Source organism: Heterocephalus glaber, unplaced genomic scaffold (assembly GCF_053883595.1).
Source record: "Heterocephalus glaber isolate CG9 unplaced genomic scaffold, H.glaber_assembly_v1.0 deba00001613, whole genome shotgun sequence".
Lineage (NCBI taxonomy): Eukaryota > Metazoa > Chordata > Mammalia > Rodentia > Bathyergidae > Heterocephalus > Heterocephalus glaber.
In genome coordinates this window covers 4,854,945-4,871,523 of record NW_028258384.1, presented here as the reverse complement: position 1 = coordinate 4,871,523, position 16,579 = coordinate 4,854,945, and the positions used below count along the sequence as shown (strand labels likewise).

General features: G+C 34.6%; 1 protein-coding gene across 4 annotated transcripts in view; it reads left to right on the top strand.

Moving 5' to 3' along the window:
- The window catches only part of Atrx (ATRX chromatin remodeler), a 300,168-nt gene that overhangs the window by 179,615 nt on the left and 103,974 nt on the right, over window positions 1–16,579 (top strand). For all 4 annotated transcript variants that reach the window (XM_087196600.1, XM_087196598.1, XM_087196599.1 and 1 more), the window contains 3 exons: window positions 7,364–7,501; window positions 8,562–8,737; window positions 10,521–10,638. In XM_087196600.1, coding sequence (XP_087052726.1) covers window positions 7,364–7,501; window positions 8,562–8,737; window positions 10,521–10,638 — 432 coding nt within the window. The remainder of the gene's footprint in view (window positions 1–7,363; window positions 7,502–8,561; window positions 8,738–10,520; window positions 10,639–16,579) is intronic.

Sequence of the window (16,579 nt, the reverse complement as noted above, 5' to 3'; positions counted from 1 at the left end):
GTAAGGGATCGAACTCGGGACCTTGCGCTTGTGAGGCAGGCACCGGAACCACTGAGCTAAATCCCTGGCCCCCTTATGTTTTTTTTTTTTTTTGGTACTGGGGATCAAACTTGGGTCCTTCCGCTTGTGAGGCAGGCGGTGGAACCACTGAGCTAAATCCCTGGCCCCCCCATTGATCTTAATAATGACAAGATAATACTAGAGGGTACCTTAGGAGATCTCCTGCACTCCATAGTCTTTCTTTCCTTCATTGTGGAATAATAGTCCAATTTCCCCTTGATAATCTGAATCAGTCACCTCTGCCAATACTGTAATTACCTTTTCACCTTATTTACTTCGAGGTATGAAGACCTCAAAATGACCAGTAGGAAGTCTTAGCTTCCAGTTTAATGGAATCACTGTTGAGCTTCCTGGTACAATACTTCCCCTCTAAAACTAAGATTTCTAGACCAGCAGAGCCTAAGGTTTCAGGAATAGGAAGCAAAAATTTTATTAGTTTGGCCATAGGGATAATGGTGAGTGGTATCTTTCTCACTTTCACCCTTCGATTCCTGGACCTGTGAAGCCTGGCTATTGGAGACACAGTACTGTATAGTGGATACTGATTCAAAAGATACACAGCCTTTTGAAGAACCTTGCTTGCCCCAGCTCTGTTGCCACCTAGCTAGCACTGTAACTGTATCTTCAAAAGGCCATTCCACCTTTCTGTTAATCCACCTGCTTCTGGGTGATGAGGAACATGGTAAGAGCAGTGAATTCCATGAGCATGAGCCCACTATCTCACTTCTTTGGCTATAAAATGTGTTTCTTGGTCAGAGACAATGCTGTATATAATACGATGATTGTGGATAAGGCTTTGGAAGAAGCATTGTGTGCAGGATAGGCAAATCCATATCCAGAATAACTGCCTATGCCAGTAAGGGCAAAGTGCTGTCCTTTTCATGATGGAAGCAGTCCAATCTAATCAACTTGCCACTACAGGCTGGTCACCCTGGGGAATGGTGCCATATCAGGGATTCAGTGTTGGTCTCTGCTGCTTGTATATTGCACATTCAGCAGTGGGTGTAGCCAAATCAGCCTTGGTGAGTGTGAGTCCATGTTCCTGAGACCATGCATAACCTCCATTACTACCACATGGCCACTTTGTTCATGAGCCTATTGGTCATTGACAGGAGTGGCTGAGGAAAAGGATTGACTGCTATCCACAGAACAGGTCATCTATCTACTTGATCATTAAAGTCCTCTTCTGCTGAAGTCACTTTTTGGTATATATTTCCATGGGGCACATAAAATCTTTACATTCCTAGCCCATATAGAGAGGTCTGTCTACATACCTCTTCCACAAATTTCTTTGTCACCAATTTTCCAGTAATGTTCCTTTCAAGTCCATGACAAAACAGTCAGAGCATTGACTGAAGCCCATTGCACATCTGGCCACTTTTTCATCCAGGCAAAATATACTACCAAGTGCATTGCTGGAAGTTCTGCCTACTGTGAAGATTTCACCACTAGCAAGGATGTCCTGAAATAGGGCTGCATTGTTGGCAGCTGTTCACTTTCAGATCGTACCTGCATGATGTGTAGAACCATCTATAAAACTGGGTCTTATTCTCTTTCTCTTTCAGCTAATCATATGGTTCACCCCATGAGTCCATAGCTGCATGCTGGGAGGTAGAGCCAATAAGCAGGAGTAGGAACCATGGTCATTTGGACAACTCCTTCATGTAACTTACTTGTGCCCTCCAGACTCTCTCCGGCTTGATCACATATATACCACTTCCAACTTCATGACTTAGTGGATCAGATAATACCCAGCTCATGACAGGCAGCTCAGGTCCCATATTAACTTGGTGCCTCATAATCAAGCATTCGTTTTTCACCAAGGCCCAGTAGCAGACCAAGAGCTGCTTTGCAAAGGGAGAATAGTTGTTTTCAGATGATGGCAGAGCCTTGTTCCAAAATTTTAAGGCTTGGGCTGCAATTCACCTGTAGGGGCCTGGTAGAACTTCCAGATAGCATCCTTATCTGCCATTGACACCTCAAGTACCATTTGATCTGCAGGATCATATAGCCCCAGTGGTCAAGCAGCCAGCAGAGTAGCCTGGACCTGTTGTAGAGCCTTGTCTTGTTCTGGGCCTCATTTGAAACTAGCACCTGTTCGAGTTACTCAGTAAATGGGCTGAGATGACACATAATAGTAATGACATTTATTTGTTCATCATTTGATGAACATTTAGGTTGTTTTTCCTTTCAGGCTATTGTGAATAAGGCTGCTTGCTGTGAACATTCATAGACAAGTTCTTATTTATGCATATATGTTTGCTTCTTTGGGGTATGTGCCAATGTATGAAATTGTTGTTTTACATGATAAATCCACATTTAACCTTTTGAGGAAAGCCAGTTTTTCATTGTGGTTGCACATTTGATCTTACCAGCAATGTATGAAGGTTTAAGTTTCTCCACACTTTTGCCAACACTTATTATCGCTTTTATCATATCCACTCTGGTGGGTATGAAGAAGAATATCATTGTGGTTTTGATTTGTACTTTCATTATGACTAATTATGTTTAACATCTTTTCATGTGTTTATTAGTCTGTTTATTCTTTTTGGAGAAGTTTGTGTTCAAGTCCTTTTCCTACTTTATAGTGGGTTTTTTTAAATTACTGACTTTATGAAAAAAATATATATATATCTGGATACTGTGTAGATATATAATTTGAAAATATTTCTTCCCAGTCTGTGAGTTGTCTTTTTACTTCTTTTATAAACCATCTTTCTATGTAAAAGTTTAAAAAATTTTAATGAACTTTTATCTTCTTTTGTTAATTGTTTATTGATGCATTTCCAAAAAGCTGTTGCTTATTTGAAGGTCACAAATATTTGCATCTAATTTTTGTTTTAAATGTTTCATAGTTTTAGGTCAAAATTTGTGTCTCAGATTTTGGGTTAATTTTTGTATGTGGTATATAGTAGGTGTCCCAAGTTTATACTAAATATCTGTTGGAAAAACAGTTCTCATTCCTGTTTCACTCTCTTGCCATGAATTATAATGTTAGGTGTGATTTTATAATAGATGTCTTTTAACAAGTTAAGTTCTATATTCGGTTTGTTTTGTTTTGTTTAAAAATATAACCATTGTTAGGACTTAAAGTGGCCTTTGGTCTTTTCATTAGATTTTATTAGAATTCATTGAGTAACTTAAACATTGCTTTTCCTGTTCTGTCCTATCCTGTCTTGTTCTGTCCCATCTTTCCTTAGTATACTATGTAGAAAAATTAGAGGTAGCTTGATATGGCATACCCATATTTCAAAAATTATCTGCACTGCAACAAGATTCTTAACAGCATTCACCATGTAAAACAAATATGTTAAGAGGGATATGTTAAAACATAGTAAGTGGTATTAATTACATATACTTTTTCTATCTGGATCTATATTTTCTCATTATGAATAGTACTTATACATTTATTAGAAGGGATCTTTTAAACATAACGCTCAGTTTTCCAGTACATTTTTTTTGTTTCTTTTTGTTTTTATTTTTGCCTAATTTGTGTTCTCTGATTTAAGGGCTCATTGGTGTTAGTGAAGAATCACAAATTTCAGCTGAGTATTCGAAGACCTTGGTTTGGGTGTAATGTAGTTCAGGATGGAGATAAAAATATCAGAGGCAGACAAGCAGTTTGAGTTATCAGACTTTCAAGGATGAGGTCAGGTTATAAACCTGGAAGGATAGGTTATTAATTCAGAAACCTGGAAAATTGGGAGTACATATTACAATGGAAATTATTTAGAGCTGCATGGAATTATTAGATAGTACTTTTCATCTTTGCACTTACCTTCTGTAGTTATTTATTGCTGTGTAACTATCAATACAGGTCTGTATAGCGTAAAGTGACAACAATCATTTTGTTATCTTTCATTTCTTCACTGGCTCAGGGATTTGGAGTATGCTTGCATGGACAGTTCCAAATATTCTATCAGCTTTTCTCTCTAATGTTTTACGACTTTTAAAAAATCTGTCAATAGGTGGCAATGTAACATACTGAAAATTTTTATATAACAATACTTTTATATTGCTTTTCTTCTCTAACCTACTAGTTATTTTGAAAATATATTTTCCTGCTTAATGTACTTAAATTGATCTGGTGGAGTTTTCTAATTCACATTAGTGATTTTGGAAGGATGATCTAAGGTTTTTAGCTTCAGAGCATATAATCTCTGTGTGAGACAGTGTATGTGTGCACAAGCATGTGCGTGTATGTGTACAGTATTCAAAGTTGTGTTTTAAGCAATGTGTAATTTCATAGATTTTCTTAGTATGTTCAGCCATCTTAACAAGTTCTTTTTTTTTTTAACTTTTTTGTTAGTCCTTCAAATATCCTTAATAAGCATAAGGGTTTTTTCCCCTTCTTTTGCCACTCTAACAAATACTTGCTTTAAATTGAAGAAATTATAAAAATAATGCATACTGTATTCTCAAGCAAAATATAAAGAGAAGAAAAAGGATTGCATATTGATGGAAAAAATTCACTTCTTACACTATTGTTTTATGTATATTCTTCTAGAAATTTTTTGTACTTACATAAGCATGTATTTTATATATCAACATTCACTGTTTATCGAAGCCACCCCTAGGTTGAATGATGCACAGAAAGATTCATAGAACTCAGAAAATCTGTTCTATTCATGGTTATGGTTTATTAGACTGAAAGAATACAAATTAAAATCTGCAGCAAGAAAAGGCATACCGAACTGGGCACATGAAAGTTTCTTGTATAATCTTCAGAGCTAGCTTCTCCTTGCAATGATGTGTGACAGTATGCATGGAGCATTGCCAAGCAGGCCAGTTCCCTGTGGGCTTGGTCTCATAGATATGGTCAGAAAAATGCCTATACATGCCTATTTTTATATTTTCAACCCTAAATATGCTGTGTCTCCTGCAACTATGTAATTTAATTTAGTAAAATACTGTATTAATAAAGTCTTAGAAGGTGCAGGGCATTTTGGCAGCATCTTAAGGGCTTTAAGAACAAAACCAAGAACACTCAAGAGAGCTACATGCCATAAAGCAAGCTGTTAAGATATGGAAATGCTGGTGCATCTGCTGGAGTTGGATTCCAGGGCAGCAGCCAATCAGCAGCAAGGAGAACTGAATAACGCCTCTCGGATTGGCTACTTGCAAACCTCCCGCCCTTCTCCCCCAAATTGTGGAGGATATTTGCAGTTTCCCTGAAATTGCAGGTCATCCTGCAAATAATTATTAGTTAGATTCTAAGAAAAAATTTGCCAATGACTGAAGCCGTGAACTCTGAACTGTAACTTCACAGAGGTATACTGTACATATATGTATACATAGATAAAATCAGTCTAAATAGGATCATAATATAGATAACTATAGAGACTAATGATGGGGATGGGAATAAGTAGGATCAGTTAGGTTTGTCTTATGATTCAGAACTTTATGATGGTGTGAGAATGATGTTCATTCAGTAGAAATTGTAGTTGAACTTTAGAATTTTGATATTTTCCTGAGCTAGTGATGATTGGTGTGATACTTTCTTACAGTGTGAACCGTAACTCTCAGTCATCCATGTGTTTATAGGGTAGATAGCCAGCACTTGATAGTGTATTAAGTTGCTGAGCTGTGATGTTTGGTCAAGTTCATTAGTTTAAGTATATTAAGTACATTTTCAACTATGAGTTTACTAGAACATAACTTGGTAAGCCAAAGAGCATCTATATTCTGCAACTAGATTCTTTTAATAGTATATTTCTCATATATTTCAAAGTTTTTACATACCAAAAACATATTCAATTTCTACTCTTTAAATTTTTCCATTATTTCATAGTTTAATTCCCTTTGCTAGAACTATTTTTCTTTCACAAGCTTGTAGATTATTTCCAGTTTTTCCCCATAACATGCAGTGCTACAGACAACATTCTTTTATGTATTCTTGGGCACTTTGGTAGTACAACTTTGAGATAAATTCTTAGAAGCTGAAATATGGGTCAAAGTGTTTACAAAGTTTACATGCTGTTACATATGATAAAACTGACAGAATTTTTTTTTTTGGTACCGGGGATCGAACTCGGGTCCTTGTACTTGCGCAGCAGGTGGCGAAACCACTGAGCTAAATCCCTGGCCCCTGACAGAATATTTTGATAGCAGTTTAAATTCCCAGAAAGACTACATAATGGTACCCATTTCATCACACCCTCACAGAATAATATGTAGTCTTTTAATACAAAACTAGATACAGATTTTAGTTTTACAAAGTATTTTACTAACTACATTTTTTTTACTATTTTTGTAGCTCTGACTCGAATAAAAATTTATTTACTATCATACTGAAGAAGTTACTTCTGAAAGTCATGTAGAACATGAACTTTCTCTGCTGTGTAACAAGGGGTGGTAATTTGATATCTGCTATTACTTAGATCAGTATTTAAGTGATATGTATGTGTATGATAACCAGCAAATAAATTGTATAGATAGGATACTTTTGTAGAAAGTTGCATTTTACAAAATTAACCTATACAATTTCTTTTGAGAGAATCATTCTCAGCTATGAGATCTTTTATAGGAAAAAAGTTGTTTTCCTATCCACCCATACCCATGTAATAACCAATTTAGCTTTCCTTTATCAGCTAATTTTTCCACAGCAATAAGTGTTAGTTACGTGGAATAAGTTAAATAGGAAATATTACATTGTTTCTTGTGAACTATTATATTATGTTCAGAGCCTTTTAAATTCTAACATTTATTTTTATCAGCTACCTCAAATCTATTAAAAGAATCTTTTTCTCTCCTACTTTTTTCCTGTTTTAAAATCTCCAGCATTTTATTTTTTTATATTTAAATATATATTTAATATATATATATATTTTCCCCTATTAAGTTTATTGGTACATTTTAAGTATAAAATACAGTTACATACATCATTAGGATCTTGTACCATTACATGAGTATCTTGGTTCTTATATTTTCCCCTTCCCCTGCCCTCCCTTCACCCCCTCCACCGTTCCCTATTTGCAAAGACTTTGTTTCCTTTTTTTTTTTCCTTTTCTCATATTTTTTCTCTTTTCCAACATTTTTTTCTTGACCAGGTTTGCATACTCACTCAGAGGACCTTAAGTACCATTTTTAATAGTATTTTCATTCTCTACTTTTGGGATATAATTAAAACTGGTTAGTGCTAAACCAAATACAGCAGCAGATAAAATATGATTATACTTATAATGTTTTTTGTTCCTGCAGGATCTACACTGTAAAAGGATTAACTTTGTTTACTTGCATGAATTGCATTTTCAGTTTTATTATATTTTAGTTAAGTGTTATTTATGTATATATTTTATAATAGGCCCTGATTTTGTTGTTTGTGATGAAGGCCATATTCTAAAAAATGAAGCATCTGCTGTTTCAAAAGCAATGAATTCTATCCGATCGAGGAGGAGGATTATTTTAACAGGAACACCGCTTCAAAATAACTTAATTGAGTGTGAGTTAATATCTGTGATTATGCTGTAGATTATTGGTAATACCTGAGATATAATTTTGCAACTTTTGCTATTTTCCTTTCCTCTAGTCTCTGATTATGATCTTTTTTTTTTTTTTGGTACCGGGGATCGAACTCGGGTGCTTGCGATTGTGCAGCAGGCGGCGAAACCACTGAGCTAAATCCCCGGCCCTTCTGATTATGATCTTATAGGTCCAGCTTAATTTATTTTGAAAGAATATCATTCTTTTCAAGTGAGATGATTTAACTATTTTCTTTTTTTTTTTTTGGTACCGGGGATTGAACTTGGGTCCTTGCGCTTGCGCAGCACGTGACGAAACCACTGAGCTAAATCCCCGGCCCAACTGTTTTCTATTTTATGGTTTATTATACTGATTATTTCTTTGTAGCCTGTTTTTGTCTGTTCATTTCCCTTTTTCTGTTCTGTTTTCTTGCTTATAGAAATGCTGTTTCACCTTGTGGCCTTATTTAATATAGGACAATTGATAACTAACAAAATATTCTGCAACTGAGTTAATGTAACGTTTGGTAGAGTAGCATATTACCTACTTTTTATTATTTTTATTTAGTATATATCTTGTCTTCACAGAAGACCCTCACTGACTGTAAAATTATGGTTTGAGTTATAGATCACTTGTTTTGTATATCCTATTTCTTACAAAGTATATTGATGTAGAATAAAATGTCCTTAGGTATGTATTTTTCAAACATTTATGACTAGGGCTGGAGGGCGAGCTTCGTAGTACAACACTTGCATAGTATGCATGAAGCCCTGGGTTTAATTCCAGTATTTTTTTAAAAATTCATGTCTAGTATTTTAGGATGATTTTTATTTCAATTTCTCATCTGATTTATGTAGTCTTTTTCTAATAGATCAGAGTTATAATCAATATTTATTCTACACATAGTTTGATATTCTTTCTGGCTTAATTCTAATCTTTACATGGTGTGTGCTTTTGACATGAGCAATTCATTGGGAAATTTTTCTGAGTCTTTTAAGCCGTCATTAATGTTGTTAATGAATTAATATCTTCTCTCTTAGATCATTGCATGGTTAACTTTATCAAGGAAAATTTGCTTGGATCCATTAAGGAGTTCAGGAATAGATTTATAAATCCAATCCAAAATGGTCAATGTGCAGATTCTACCATGGTAGATGTCAGAGTGATGAAAAAACGTGCTCACATTCTCTATGAGATGTTAGCTGGATGTGTTCAGGTACAGTTATGTTCCATAATAAAATTTTGTTACTTTCTTTTATTGTAATCCCAAAATGCTTTCTGAGTTAAAACTTTATTTTGTATTTTCTTTCCTCTTTTGCAGTATACAGTTTTAGTTAAATCTCTTTGCATTGTGGTCAGTAGTTTATGCAGCGTTCAACTTTTAGCAAAAAGTTTCATTCAAAAGTTTAGAACACAGTTGATTAATAGCTAAGTATAAATCTTCATATTTTATTATGTAGATTGAAGACAGAGAGTTCCTTAAGAGCAGAGCTATATTTTGATTAAGAAATTCTGCTGTAACCCTAGTTCTATAGTATATTATTCTAAACCTCCCACATTTGAAATAGTTGTAAAAGAGGCCAGTATGAATTAAGAGAAGCCACTTTTAAACTAGATGTTAAGGGGATCTGGGAATGGGAGGAGACAGGAGGATAGGGAGGAAAATAGGAAGTAAAAGTGATAAAGATGCATTATATATGTGTACCAATTCCCCAAGATGAATGTAATTATTATATATTGCTAACATTTTAAGAAAAAAGAAACAAAAAGGAAACAATTTTCTACTCTATAGACAGTAAACTAAACTAAACAGGTGAATGGTGTTGCTTGTATACAGATCCTCATTGAATCTACATTAATGAATAGATATTTATATAGAGACTGAACCAGCAGTTAATAGATCTCAAAATCTATACTTTCTCCTCAGACGTTAAGTACTAATAATAGCTGGTGTAATTCACTTTTGAATTATCCCTACTCGTCTAGAGTAGCTACCATCTCTCTCTTCCCCCTTTCCCACCTTCAAATAAATTGTCTTCTTTTAGTTAAAAAAAATTAAATACCAGTGATAGCTACAAAGATTTTTTTTTTTTGAGACAGGGTCTCACTTTTTAGTTCAACCTGGCCTTTTGAATGCACTATGTAGCCTAGGCTGGCTTCAAACTCACGGTGATCCCCCTGCCTCAGCCTACTGAGTGCTGGGATTACAGGCTTGAGCCACCATGCCCAGCTAAAGATGTTGTTTTGATTCAGACAGGCTATTCTTTGGGCTGGATATATTGCCAGCATAAGAGGAAAAGTCATCCTGTTTGGTTAGGTTGCCTGTAGGTAGTAGTAAGTACTCCTTGTTTCTTTATTGCCCATACTATCCTGACAATGTTTTTCTGATTTAAGTAGTCATTTGTATCTAGCACATGAGTGTGTGGTTTTTGTTCTTGTTTTTCCTTTGTCCTTCTAATAAAATGGTTTTCAGATTACTTATGCCTGACTTGTTTCCTCAGTTGACAAACACTCCTTTTGAAGTTATGTGTTACTATTTGGCATTTTAATACATCCTATCTAGAGGACAACTCAAAAGTATATTAGACTTTGAATCCTAGGTTTTACTAAATGATTAAAGTAAGTCATTTTGCTAGCACTATCTACCATATCCTTTCCCTATCTTTTTTTTTTTCTACATAGAGAAGACTATCTTGAAAACTTAAATTGCTTTGAGTGGTCACTTGGTCATATGACCACTTCAATTTAAAACCTACCTGGTGTACTGAAGTATCTTTTTACCAGTACACCATCTTGTGCCATCATGTAAAACATATTAACTATAATCATATGGATTACTGTGTGATTAGAGTGGGCATATATGTTTAAGAAAGTCTTTTTTAATGTCTTTTGTGCCTAATTCTGTATACCTGTTAGTTAAAAGCAATGAGAATTTTTAAAGCAGTTCATTTCTTTGAAATATTTGGATTAATTTTCATTCTCTTTCTTATTAATTACAGAGGAAAGATTATACAGCATTAACAAAGTTCTTGCCTCCAAAACATGAATATGTCTTAGCTGTGAGGATGACTCCTATACAGTGCAAGCTGTATCAGTACTACTTAGATCACTTAACAGGTAACCAATATACTTACTGTTTTCATCTTTATTAAAGACAGGGTTTTTCTGAAGAATGTTAACTAGTAATTTTGCCATGTCAGTTTTCTTTTTTTCAGTTTTACATGTGAATAAAGTGGGTATCCTTAAGAGCAAAATATTTGCCGGCGTGGTGATGCATGCCTGTAATCCCAGCACTTGGGAGTCTGAGGCAGGAGGATCGCCATGAGTTCGAGGCCAGCCTGGGGTACATAATGAGTTTGAGGCCAGCCTAAACTACAAAGCAAGACCCTATCTCAAAAACAAATAAAAACCCCGAAATACAATATTTCTGATTTTAAAAACCCTCTGATATTGTCAAAATAGAATTAAACTCAAGAAACAAACTGATGAGAAAAACATATACAGTATATATCAATGATGCCTTTAACTTGTAAAGAGCTATTTCTGACAAGTTATAAATATGGACCGAGCCCATAAAATCAGATATACAAAAAATCCAGAGTATTTAAAAATACACAGCGAAATGTGGTGGCACACACCTGTAATCCCAGCACTTGGGATGCTGAGGCAGGAGGATCACCATGAGTTCGAGACCAGCCTGGGCTACATAGTGAGTTCAAGGTCAGCCTGAATTACGTAGTGAGACCCTGTCCCAAAAAGAAAAAAAAAAAAAACTCACACAATCACATTACTATTAAAATGAATATAAATTAAATCGTATGGTGTTTCTTAGTTATCTAATAAAGGTTGAGGGCAGAATACAAGGCAGGGTTTGTACAGTGCTCTCTATGTTATACCAAAACTACACACAAATGCTTGAGGTACACCAAATGTTAAAAGTTATTTTCTCGATGGTTTCATTATGAAGAATCTTTTATTTTTATTATCCTTTTTCTATTTGCTTTTCTTCTTCTTCTTTTTTTTTTTTTTGTACCGGGAATTGAACTCTGGACCTTGGGCTTGCCAGGCAGGTGTGGCACCACTGAGCTACATTTCCTAGCCCTTCTATTTGGTTTTAAAAATACAATGTATATGTATTGTTTTATCATCAATAAACTCACGTGTATGTCTCTCTGTTTCTGTCTAGGGTTGTTCCTCTTCACATAACAAAATCTAGCTTCTGGCCTGGAGTGAGATTTTCTTACTTGTTGGTCACTTATTCTGGTATCTTGCTCCAATTCATGTGCCAGGTTTAGTGGATACAATTTAGAAAGTGCCACTCATCCCTTTGTGGATACAGTAATTGATCAGAACACTAAAGGGGGATGGGAGTATGCAGTCTATTAAAAGATACTTTGTAATAGCTAAAGTGATACCCTTTTTGTATTATCAGTACATTTTACAGAGTAAAATTATAATGATACTCTTAAGAAGCTTTCTGGCTTGAGGAAAATATTATTTGAAACTTAGTATTTTACAGAACTGCTTTTTAGCTGTTCTATAAGAAAAAAATTTTCTTTTGAGTTTGTGAAGGAATATCAGTTTTAATTTTTAATTTTCATTTGTATCTGTGAGGTTATTAGATATAGTATACTATTCTGTTTTGAATAATAAAAATTACAGACAAAATTAAAATGTATATTTTTTTATCCCAATGAGAGAATTACAGTGTAGTTTAAGGGCGATGTCCAGATCTATCTTTCATTAACCTATGAATAATAAAAAATACTAAATTTGATCATTTAACTTAATATTATTTCTTTAGAAGCTTTTACTTTATGTTAACAAAAGTGCTGCATCTTCAGTGTTTTAAAATATTAGAGAATAACTTGTCTTTAATAGCCCATGTGACAATGTTAATAGCTCAATTATAGATGTTAAATTATAACCTTTTGAGAGCAACTGAATATTTAAGAATCTAAGGAGCTTTCTTCTTATGATTATAATGATATGAGGAAGTATCTAAAGTACCAGTTGCCAAAGCTTTTAAGCTCTGGAATATATGTTTGTTAAATTCTTACCTGTTCATGAATCTTTAAGTTGTAGACTACGGGTTTTCCCTCTCCCAAATGTGATTTTTGCATTAAAGTAGAACAAGCTAAGTAGCCTCTTTCAAAAGTCATCCACAAAGGATTAAATGGGTAATATTAACAGCTAGTCTATCTTGATTCTCTTAATACCACCACAATATGTCTCTTGAAATATCACCTACCTGTATCTCACTTGAATTGAAAATGCTTACAGTGCCCAGTGGTGGCACTTGCCTGAAGCAGGAGGGTTGCTGGAAATTCAAGACCAGCCTGAATTAGTGAGACTCTGTCTCAAAAAAGAAAAAAAAAAAAGCTTGGAACTGTATCTGTTACATATTTGAAAAATTCTTTTACTTCTATGTTAGACTCTTATATTGTGCTTGGTTTTAAGATGTTCACTTCAGTTTAGCTTTTAGTGCTAGTAGTAGTTTGGTGGTTTATGTGTGTGCATGGACACATGCAATACTGCTGTTTGAACCCAGAGCTTTCATACCCAGCCTTTGTAAAAAATTTTGAAACAGGGTCTCCCTAAGTTGCCCAGACTGGGTTCAAACTTGTAATCCTACTCCTTCACCCTCATACAGTTCTGGGACTATAGCATGTGCCGCCTCTCCTGGCTGATGCTAATTTTTTGTATATATATTTTTAAAATTTTTAAATTTTATTTTACTTCAGTAGTACATGTTTACATTCCTTGTTGCAAGTTGGTACATGTACATAACACATCTTAATCCCCTTTCCTTTTCCATTATGGTTTTATACATGTTTGCAGTACATAATGTTTACATTCCTTGTATGGAGTTCATGCACATAATACATCCCCATTCCTTTTTTTTTTCTCTACTATTGATATAGGAGAAATATAACTCCAAACCTGCTAGGTGTCAGATGTGCTGAGTTTGTGTCCCCTAAAATTGAAGAATGAATTCTAAAGGATAAAGCAAATTAAGAATAGTAAAAGTTTATTGGGGAACAGGAATAGCTCCTGAGTGGGTTGCCACTGAGGCCCTTTGTCGGGCTAATTTATACAGCAAAGTCACAAATGTGGGTAAAAGCAGGTCAAACTGTAATCAACTAATGAGATTACAAGTATAGTCACTTAACTAATATTGATGCAGTAGGGAAGCTGTGCATGTAGCAAGGGTACATGGCTGATAGCATTAATCTTGGCTTATCTATGACTTCTAAAACAGGAACATTTTGGGAAGGGATAGGTCCCCAGGTGTTCTGGTCACCCACCCAGGTGTCTGATGCATATCTGGACTTACTGGACTGGGTGGTACCAATATATAGTATAATCTTAAGTTACTGTTTATCTCTTGGAGAAATATGCGGGTCTGGCTCTTGTGACTTTATCTTGAGGCCTTGCCCTTCCCAGATGGACCTCCAGCCACAGTTCTGATGTGTTCTCATCCAGTGCCTCTCTGACTGTATATTAATTTCTATCTAATTTAGCTACCTATAATATCCCTTGATATTAATTTTATGACTGAAAATTTACAGTATACTCTAATGTTGGCAGAATGAAAGCCATAAGCAACTGGAAGTAAATTTTGAGAAAATAACAAAATCCCCTTAATTTTCTTTAGTTTCTCTTTGTTAGATTAACTTTTAATTGACACATTAAAATTGTACATATTTATGGGGTACCATATACATAAGTACATATATGCATTGTATAAAGTTGAAATTGATAAAATATCTATCTCCTCAAATAATGTTTATTTTATGGTGAAAACTTTCAAAATCCTTGTAGGTTTTATGAAATATATATTACCGTGATGTTATTTGTGATCATCCTACTGTACAGCAGAATACCAGAATTTATTTCATTTAAAAAAATTGAGCCAGGCATGGTGGTGCATATCTGTAATCCTGACATTTGGGAGGCTGAAGCAGGAGGGTTGCCCTGAGTTGGAGGCTACCCTGGACTACATAGTGAGTTCAAGGCCAGCCTGAACTGTGTAGCATGACCATGTCTGAAAAATTTTTAAAATTTGTATATGTTTGCAGTAAATAGTGATCACATTCAGTTTGGAGGATTGATACATGTACAGTGCATATCATGTCTTGATTATTTTCTCTTTTGTCTCCCTCCTTCCCCACTCCCCCATCACATCTCAAAAGAGTCTACCTCCCTGTTTCTTAATATGGCTCTTTTATTTTGCTCTTTAAATTACTTATATTTTGAGTCTCTCATGTTAGAGAAATCATGCAATATTTAACCTTCTGTAACTAAATTATTTCACTTAGTATTATGGTCTCAAGATCCATCCATTTTTCCAACAAATGAATCAGATTTATTCTTCTTTATGGCTGAGCAGTATTCCTATATTATCACATTTTCTTTATTCATTCATCTGTTGATGGGTATATAGGCCACTTCCATGGCTTTTTTTCCCCATGATTTTAGCTATTGTGAGTTGTACTGCTGTAAACATGGGTATGCATGTGTCTCTGTAATGTGCTGACTTTAATTTTTTCAGGAAGATACCCAAGAGAGGTATAGCAGGGTTAAATGGAATTTCTATTTTTAGTTTTTTGAGGAATCGCCACACTGATTTCCTTAGTGATGGTATTAAGTTACATTACAGCCAACAATGTGTGTAGAGGTGTTCCTTTTTGTCCACAACCTCACCAGCATTTGTTGTTGTTTTTTTTTTATTCCTTGATAATAGCCATTCTTAAGGTAAAATCTGTTTTTGATTTACGTTTGTCTAATGACCAAAGATGCTGAACATTTTTTCATGTATTTACTGGATATTTGTACTTTTCCTAAGAAGTATCTATTCATTTCCATTACCCAGTTTTGATTGAGTCTTTTATTTTGGGGATCTGCATTTTTTAAGTTCTTTATATATTCTAAATAGTAATCCATTATTTGAGGAGTAGCTGACAGAAACATTTTCCCATGTTGTAAGTTGTCTTTTCACTGTCTCTTCACTGTTTTTTGCTGTGTAAAGCTTTTCAATTTTATATAACCCATTTGTTGATTCTTTGAATTATTTCTTTTACAATTTAATCTATTATGGAAGTCCTTACCTATGCTACTCCTGTCTTCAACAGTTTTACTTATTTTTTCTTCCAGCAGATTCAGTATTTCTATTTTTATATTAAGTCTTTGATACATTTAGATTTGATTTTAGTACAGGATGAGAAATATGGAACTTGTGAATTGGGGGTCTTGATTTTATTAATTTCCACTCTGATCTTTAGAATTTCCTTTTTTGAAGAAGTTTTGGATTTTGTTTGCTCTTGCTTTTCTAGGACCTTCAGGTGGGTTGTGTATTTAGGATCACTCTATTTTTCTAATGCAGATATTGACAGCTATAAACTTTCTTCCTAGGATTGCATTCATTGTGTCCCATAGGTTCTGGTAGGTTGTATTGCCATTGTCATTTGACTCTAGAAATGTTTACTTTCTTTCTTGATTTCTTCTGTGACTCCTTGATTATTCAAGAGTATATTATTTAGCCTCCATCTGTGTGTGCAGTGTCTGTGATTTTTTTTCCCATTGATTTCTCATTTTGTGCTCTGATCTGATAATATACATGAAATTTCAGTTCTGTTGTATTTATGTAAACATCCTTTATGGCCTATGATGCCTATTTTGAAGAAAATCGGGTGAAAAAAATGTGTTTTTTATTGTTGGGTTGAACTCTGTAGACACCTGTTCATTGCATTTGTTTGAAAGTGTGGTTCAATTTTGATATTTCTTTGTTGATATTTATTTTTTTGTCTAGTTTATCTAGTTGTGATATTGAAGTATTGAAGTCCCCTGCTAAGATGGTGATGTTTATTGTTTATGTCCAGTAGTATTTGCTCTATAAAATTGGGCGTGTTGGCATTCAGTGCCTATATATTTAGTTATAATATCTTCCTATTGAATTATTCCCCTTTCCAATATGTAGTGACCTTCTGTGTCTCTTCTGGTCAGTTTTGCCTCCATGATAACTTTGTCTGAAAATAGGATAGCTAGTCCTGCTTGA